The sequence below is a fragment of the Trachemys scripta genome, chromosome 2 (assembly GCF_013100865.1).
Source record: "Trachemys scripta elegans isolate TJP31775 chromosome 2, CAS_Tse_1.0, whole genome shotgun sequence".
Lineage (NCBI taxonomy): Eukaryota > Metazoa > Chordata > Testudines > Emydidae > Trachemys > Trachemys scripta.
Window position 1 is genome coordinate 46368445 of NC_048299.1, and position 8502 is coordinate 46376946.

General features: G+C 42.0%; 1 protein-coding gene across 1 annotated transcript in view; it reads right to left on the reverse strand.

Annotated features, from left to right (window-relative positions):
• Positions 1-8502, reverse strand: part of LOC117872230 (serum paraoxonase/arylesterase 2-like) — a 49773-nt gene that overhangs the window by 33134 nt on the left and 8137 nt on the right. Inside the window, exon 2 of the mRNA XM_034760486.1 lies at positions 7176-7246. Within this exon, the coding sequence (XP_034616377.1) occupies positions 7176-7246 (71 nt within the window). The remainder of the gene's footprint in view (positions 1-7175; positions 7247-8502) is intronic.

The window sequence follows — 8502 nt, forward strand, 5'->3', positions numbered from 1 at the left end:
ATTGCAGACCATGCTGTGCCCCAGAAGCAGCCAGCAGCAGGTCCGGGCTCCTCCGCAAGCAGGTCCGCACAGCTCTTGTCTACAGGCACCATCACTCCCGGCTCCCATTGGCCAGGAATCGGCCAATGGGAGTGTGGAGCTGTTGCTTGGGAGCCCCATGGCCCCCTGCCTAGAAGTGGGACCGGCTGCTGGCCACTTCCAGGACACAGCATGGTGTCGAAACAGGTAGGCACTAGCCTCTCTTAGCTAGGCAGCACCATGGACAGGACTTTTAACGTCCCAGTCGGCAATGCTGACCAGAGCCGCTAGGGTCCCTGGATGCTGAACAAGGCGACCTAGTGACTTACATGCTGCGACCCAGTACTGGGTTGCGACACAAACTTTGAAAAATACTGGTTTAGGGCACACAATTTTGGGGAAATTCAGGACTGGGAATGTGTTGGAGTCATCTGGCTGGTTGTAACCCAGGCTGGTGGAAGCCAAAGTGAGGTTGTAGACAGGCTGTTGGGATCAAAGCTGCTGAACCAGGGCTATGTAAGCACACAGATGCTCAGTGTGTGACCCACATGCTTGTAGGCTTGTTGTAAGTGGCCCAGGTTAGGAGCTATAGCAACAGAGCATTGTGAGGTACCCAGAGTTATGGGTAAGTGGTGACAACCCCCCACTAGTCCTGGATTGCACTCCTGAACCCTGATCAGACTGTCACAGTCACTTCCTACAGTGATGAGTACCCTAGAAATATTTACTACAAAGGTCCTTTTTTCCTTCTTTTGTCAGGATATGGAATTATTTTGTACTTGCACCATACTACATTAAATGAAACTTCAAATTCACCTGCTTGAGCATATGAAATACAATTCCATCATGTTTCTGAGGGCAACGTACACAAGTTAAACAAAGCAATAGCTTGTTCATGAGGAGAAACGCCTAAGATCATAATTTCCATGAATTCTTAATTAAGATCAAATTTTGAGACAGTAATATGAATAGAGCTAGGTAAACAATTCATAAATGATCACCTATTCAAACGTACTCTTTTCTTTGTGATATACACAAACAACTCATGATTTTTTACCAATGTGTTCACTATTTGCAGTTGTTCAATGAATTGCTTAAACTAAGCATTGTTAGCGTATGGGTTATTCACAAACTGTTAGTAACAAGTATTTGATATTCATGCTGCACAATTGGCCCACTTATGACAGTTTCAGCTCACTGATTGACTGATGCACTTTCTTGAACAGAAGGAGGGAAATCTAGAAGAGAACTTGGGGCAGTCATGAGAGCACTTCCAATGTGAACACTCACTTGAGTGAGTCATGAAACTTTTCTGCAAACATTCTTGTGAATAATAAAGAAGAATTAACCAAGAAGGGGTCAAATAAAAGCAAAACAAATTGGAGGTTTCAGTTATATAACAATTCCTGATTTTGACGAGCTGTAAACACAAGCTAAATGTACCCTTTTCCCCAACCCAGGATGTAGATTTCTAACAATTAAAAAGATCACCTTGGACTGAAGGTTGCAACTCAGGTGTGCAGTTATGCCAACTTGAAAGACATTTGCCTTTTTTTTTTTTTTTTTTTTTTTTTAAATAAAAAGAGAATAACCTTCTCCCCCATCTTCCCACCAAGTTTAGTTTCTGACTAGATAGCAAAACCAAGCCTGCAATAACTTGAAAACTACCACTGGTGAATGGTTTTTAACATGACAATAGACTGGAAGAGCTACTCCATTCTCTCATGTACAAAATGAGTAGTTTAAGATTACTTTATTCAGAGCCAAGATAGTCAATTAATCACATGCCCACTCAAGAGGCCAGACTGACTAGTTTAGTTTTGCAGATTAAAACATTTTATTGGGGGATTTTAGGGGGGGGAAAAAGACTGACATACACATGTAAATATCCTTATGTAATTACAGTGGGCTAGATCCTGCAAACACATGAGCAACGTTACATGGCTGAGTTCAACAGAAACACACGAGTGAGTAATTTTATTCAGATGGGTAGAAATGTGTAAATTTCCTGGCTTCCTTTATGAATTCAGTGGCAAATCTATGTTAATGTAAAGTTGAGGAGGTTGGTGGTATGTCATTTCCTTGCAGAAAGCTGAGTTGAGCTAAACTCAAACTTCTGAAAACTAGGAAACTCAGAGTTAAGGCTGCATCAGAGTTAAGGCTGCCCATGCATGGGCAACCTTAACTCTGCCCTCTTTCAGCAGTGCCCCAATATGCCCCATTAACACAAAAACCTTTACTCTGCTAGCCTCATTATTGATGAAATGTACAAGCTCTTCACCTCTTTTTACAGCCTATTCATGCTCACCCACAGAATGCCATCTAACACTATTAAAAGGACAAAAGGAAAAGAAAATGGTTGGCAGAATAAAAGGTATGTATGTTAACAGGGTCTATTGGGGCACTGCTGAAAGGGGCAAAGTTAAAACTGCATGGGCAACCTTAACTGCTTATTTCCTGCTTTTCAGAAGTGTGAGTTTTGCTCAATTCAACTTTCAGCAAAGGGATGACACACACACCAACCAACCTCAGCTCTGCGGTAATGTAATTTTTTTGCCATTGAATTTCCTAGGGTTATTTTTAAACAGGAGAAAGATATGTTGTTGGTAGGAATTAATAGTCATTTAGGAGCTGTACATATCATGCCCTGCAATTTGCATACCGAGCCAGTCAGCTGGGGCCCCACCAACCCTACTTTAACACACCTCCGCAGCCACACCCTGACCCATTCACTGCATTACCCTGTCAATCTGTGCCCCTCCCACTTCTGTACCCAGCCCCCCCTCCAACCACAAGCAGGGAATGCATCTCTCTGCAGTTTCCACTCCTTAGTATACAAATGTTTCTATTGCCATTACTTTCCTCTCGACCCCACCTATAACCAAACTCACATGCAGAGGCTACAGTGGGTGGTACTTCTGATCATGTTTCAGAATGGGTTGGAGGGTGAAGTTTGTGGCAGGGCCAGCGAGAGAAATGACACTATTTCTGTTGGAAAATACTGACAGTTTTACATTTGAGAGAGAGAAAGATCCTCTGACCCAATCCAATGGACATATCCTATCTCTGAGAAAGCGTGGGGGAGGTCAGAGCTTGCAATGTTGCTATGCCGTACAGTCCATATTGTCTGGTCAGCCATGACCCCTCTGATTTCCCAGTTAATATTGTTCCAATGCTTATTAATAGCTTTCCTATTGTCACTGTAGCAATTATTCAAACACTCAGCCTAATCAGTGAAAACTGATCACAGCTCCTAGCCACAGCTCTCTGATGGGGTTCAAATCTGTTTTCACACATTGAATGAGGTTTACACTAGGATTAAGGCCCAGATCATTTCCGTCCTGTGAATCACAACAACGTCCAGTAGATGACAACCTCATAAGTCACTGATGGAGGAAACATGATGCCAATGCAGACCACCTCTCTTCCAAATTAGCCTGTTATCAACAATCTCCATATCATGGCATATTCTTTGCTCTCTTGCAAATTTCTGCAAACTCATGAGCCAGGAATTACCTAGAATCCACATAATGGCTATTTGATCAGTGCACGAATTTCTTTTTCCTCAGTTGTCAAAGTACCTGCACGGTCAGTTCCAAACCTCCATGCTATGCTTCTTTGGAAACCACCACGTTTTATCTGCTCAGAGATCTGGAAGCAGCCACTTCCCCAGGGTTACTAAAAATAGATTTTCTCAAACATCCAATCCTAGACTAGCCTACCACCCATTCTCATTTCCCACCCCTACCATAGCCACAACCCCTCTCCCCCCCACACCAATATAACAAAAGTTTTGGTTCAACTGGCTGCTAACTATTCTGCTTTGTTCACAATAAACCTCCCCATAAAATAAAAACATGTTCTATTATAACAACAACTTGTAGCAAGCAATATAATTATTAAATCTTTATTGCATGGGAGTACAAAGATTAAGACTAGAAAGGTCAGTGGCAAAGTGTTCGCCAGGGACAATGTTGCCAGCAAATTCCCTTGAACAATCCAGGCAAACAAAGTGGCTGCAAAAAAGCCTTCTCCCCCTCCCCCCCCATTTATTGGTTCATGTGCAATGTAATACTTCCAGACTGCTATCTACACAAGCAAAGAAGTGAACATGTTCTTAAACACCGTTCCCAATTTCAGTCCCCCAAAGATTCAGTGGGTGCCGTGCACTACCGTGGGTAAAACTTGAAAAATTGAGACTTTTTGACCCACGTTACAATAGTTTGATCTCCAGCTCTGGGCAAGAAGAACCCACCTAGAAACTATTTTAAAAAATGGATATTTGGGGGGGGGGGCACTTATATTTCTGCAACTCCTAGCTCAAATGAGCCCAATTTTAGGTCACTAACCCTGCACTACCCCCTCCTGAGGCAAACCACATTTCAAAGGAACTCAACTAAGCATGTTGATTTTAGAGGACTTAGAAAGGTCAATCTTAAACGTAAGTTGTGATGCAACCTCTACTATCTTGGTGCTGCCATTCGACTATTATTTGGGGCCCCAACCCTGTGAAGTGAATTTTGGAGTGACGTTTTCAATTTCATATCAACATGCTGACTTTTTAATTTGCAGCAACTTCTTGACATTATTAGTTTGTTCTGTGTTTATACAGCATCTAGCACAACAGGGTCCTTGTCCATGACTGTGGCTTGTAAGGGTACGTCTACACTTACCGGAGGGTCCGGCGGCAGGCAATCGATGTTCTGGGATCGATTTATCGCGTCTGGTTAAGACGCGATAATCGATCCCGGAAGTGCTCGCCGTCGACACCGGTACTCCAGCTCGGTGAGAGGAGTACGCGGCATCGACGGGGGAGCCTGCCTGCCACGTCTGGACCCGCGGTAAGTTCGGACTAAGGTACTTCGAATTCAGCTACATTATTAACGTAGCTGAATTTGCGTACCTTAGTCCGAAGTGGGGGCTTAGTGGGGACCAGGCCTAAGTGCTATAAGAATACTGCTACTATTAATAGTCACCCACGGATATGTTGGAGCCACTGAGTCTGTTTCCTTGCTTTGACTTTGCGCTGAGGACCAGCAGATGACAGGAATGCACTTGAGCAAAGTTTTCAGTTAGGGTTGGGAATGTTATGACAGAGGAGTAAGGAGGATAGCTGTAACATTGTTTATTTCTCAACCACAGTCTCCGGGCAAAGAGGGGCATCAGCATTCAGCTAATCTTCATATAAATGTCAGGCTCCAAGATGTGTGTGAGGGTCAGTTAATTATCTTGTTCATAAGTTAATCAAATTGTTTTTGCCATTTAGAGTTCTATTTTCCTGAACAGAATGAGCATTTTGCAAAAGTGGCACCAGACTCCTTGTTGTTTTTGTGGATACAGACTAACACGGCTACCCCGATACTTGACATTTTGCAAAAGGTTTGGTAAAGACTCATTTGCTTTTCCCAAATGGGAGTGAACACACCAGTTTACAGGGATCAATCAAGAATACCTTTTACATGAAATATTATCAAGGGAAATGAATATTCTGCCTCTTCCTCTAACAAATATGGGCTCACCTCAGAAGAATGAAATGCTTTCAAATGCAAGTTCTGCTGACCTACCCTCCCCACTATCTCACACAAAAAATTCTACTTGTGTTTATTCAACTACATAATTTTGAGTTCAGAAAGACATTTAATCCCTGCAACAGTCAGGAAGTGAGATTTGTGAAATCAACAGTGTGACTCAGCTAGGTCAGAAGAAAAGCTGTAAAGTCCAACTGAGCCAAAGCATCCCACAAAAAACAGACAAGGGAGTTCAGCCATATACAGATATTACTAAGTACAACCCTGTTAGGATTTTGTTTTAGCAGCCATTAGAAAGATCCTGTTAAACAAGACATAGGCCTAATTTGCCCTCCCACAATAACCTAGTATTCTTCAATCAGCAAATCCACTCATAAGTGCTCTGAAACAGGAAGAAAACAAGTTAATGGTAACTTCAATGTTTAAAACAGCTAAACCTATTTTGACCTGGCTGATTTCAACAGGTGAAACATTTGTACAAATACAAATACAAAAAAAAAAAAGCCATCCTTATGATGCTGAGCTCACTACCTCAAATATGAAGGAGATATTTTAACCAAAGAACATGTAGCTAAGTGGCTAACAGCCATGAGAATTTATAATTGCTCATTTAGCTAAAAAATAAATCCCAGTTTTCCTTGTGCACAACAGAAATATTAAATTAAGGGGACAAAATGACCAGTTAATGTATATCAAGATATACATTAATGCTAAGTTACACATAAATATTGTATTTGTTTCTATAAAGAAAAGGAGATGAAAAAAAAATTACATTTTAGTTTTCTTCATAGACAGGAAACATTCAAATTAATTTGTATGGGACAGTGTTTAGGTCTGCACAAATAAACATGCAGAAATAGCTTCAGTGCTTAGTATTTTCAGACATGTCCTATATAGAAAGTAATGGCAATCCCCTTTTCCTAACTTGGCTAGTCACAAGCATGGATGCTCTGTCTTCCAAGTGTTATAGCTCACTTGCATATTCAGGGTAAATTATGCAATACATTGAACTTTGGAATACCATAACATGAGAAAGGGGAGTGTGCTGTTGTATGTATCTCATATACTAAACACCTTTTCTATTTCTCCATATCCACTTTGACTGGACTCTGATCTTAAAACCACCAACTCCTCCCAGCATTTACCAGCTTGCTTTTATCAGCACGGCAGTTAACTCTGTGCCTGTTGTGGTCTCTGAAAACCTTCACACTTGCAGAAGGTCCTGTAGGAAATATATTACCAGCAGATAGGCATCTGAAGGCCTGTCCCACTAGCATGGCCACACCTCACCATGTGCATTTCAGATATGCAACAGAACTTTAGTTGGTCTCTCCATCTTCATGGTACTGTGACAAAGGTTGTGAAAAGACAAACAATGACAATGTACTTATACAGCCTCCCATCCCAGTACTAACTGAAACTTTCCTTCGATTCTGAACATCCAGCTGTTCACAACAGAATTTTCTGTCTGTGACTCTTTTTTCCCCACTGGAGTTCAATAGCAAAAAGAGTATTTATAGACCACAATTATTTTTGTTTCCAGAGTCAGCTTTTTAAAACCTGGCTTTAGTGGCTGACTTCAAAGCAAGGCTCCCAATACAAAAGTACTCAGTCCTATCACATACATACCAATTCCTTTAATAAGGTGGCAGTTGGGAAGTTCCACTGGTTCCAGCTCTCTGGAGTTATTCAGTTTACGTCTGCAAGAGGAAATAATACAGTTTAGTGTAACAGATCAAAGAGAGGGTTTTACAAACTGAAACAGTGTTGACTGATATATGCTGGCTAGCATATACATAGATATCATAATATACATTATCTGCACCATATATACAAGTATGCATTAAGTACAAATATTGTGACAGTGATATGGCTTAAACTGATCTATACCATAATCCTTTTCACTTCTGCTAAGTATCCCATAACACCTTACACTTATTGAAGCAAGCATTTAGCACAAGGAGATAGGAAACTTGTCAAAATCAAGATGCATTCATTCGAAGTCTTAGTACAAGCTAGGGAGGTACCTTCACGGACAAGTACCTGGAATGTGAGTATCTAAAACAAAGATAAGGAAGGAACATGGGAACTGGGACAAACTGATGGTTTGGGTTTTAGTGACGTATAAAGAAATGTGCAACTTGTAAAATCATACAAATAATACCAGCTGAAATGTGTACCTTGGGGAGCACACTTTCTGCATAAGGTGAACGTAACATCGCTGCAGGAGACTGCTCTTTGGAGACTGGTATCTTACAGAACTTTTTTCCTGTACCATATTAATAAACCTGACTGACATTGGTAACATGGTCTCTTGAATATATTTTGTCAATTTAATAAAGAAATTGATATGTACCAGACTTGTTATCCCATCCACGAAGACACTGGTACCGTGCCAATAGTGGCTTTATGCTATTTGGGGACGTGGTTTAACTTGGCTGACAGAGAATCAGGGCGTTAGCAGCAGGACTCAAAATTGCTCATGGGTGCACACACAGACATGATAAAATAAGGCAAGTGTTACCAGCAAAAATTTGTAGTGTAGGCCTGGCTTTAGTATGTAGCTAGGTACTGGGAGCTGTATAGGGTACAATAATACCCTATAATCTATTTTCACATTGTCCTTCTGCTCAAAAAACTGTTGCAAATGGCTAGTGAATCTGGGCCATTTCTTTGCTACATTACCTTTTCCTTCAGCCATAGTCCCACAATGACCTGCTGAGAATGACCGTTCTGGTCACAATTCTAAAATCAGCTGTTCAGGGGTCACAGTGACAGGGCCGGCTCTAACTTTTTTGCTGCCCCAAGCAGCAAAAAAAGCGCCGCCCCCCCCGAGCCCTCCGCCGAGCACCGCCCCCCCGCCAAGTGCCGCGCCACCGGAGCCCACCCCCCCGCCAAAACACCCCCCCCAGCGCCGCGCCCTGCGCCGCCCCCCCACCAAGCGCCGCGCTGCTGG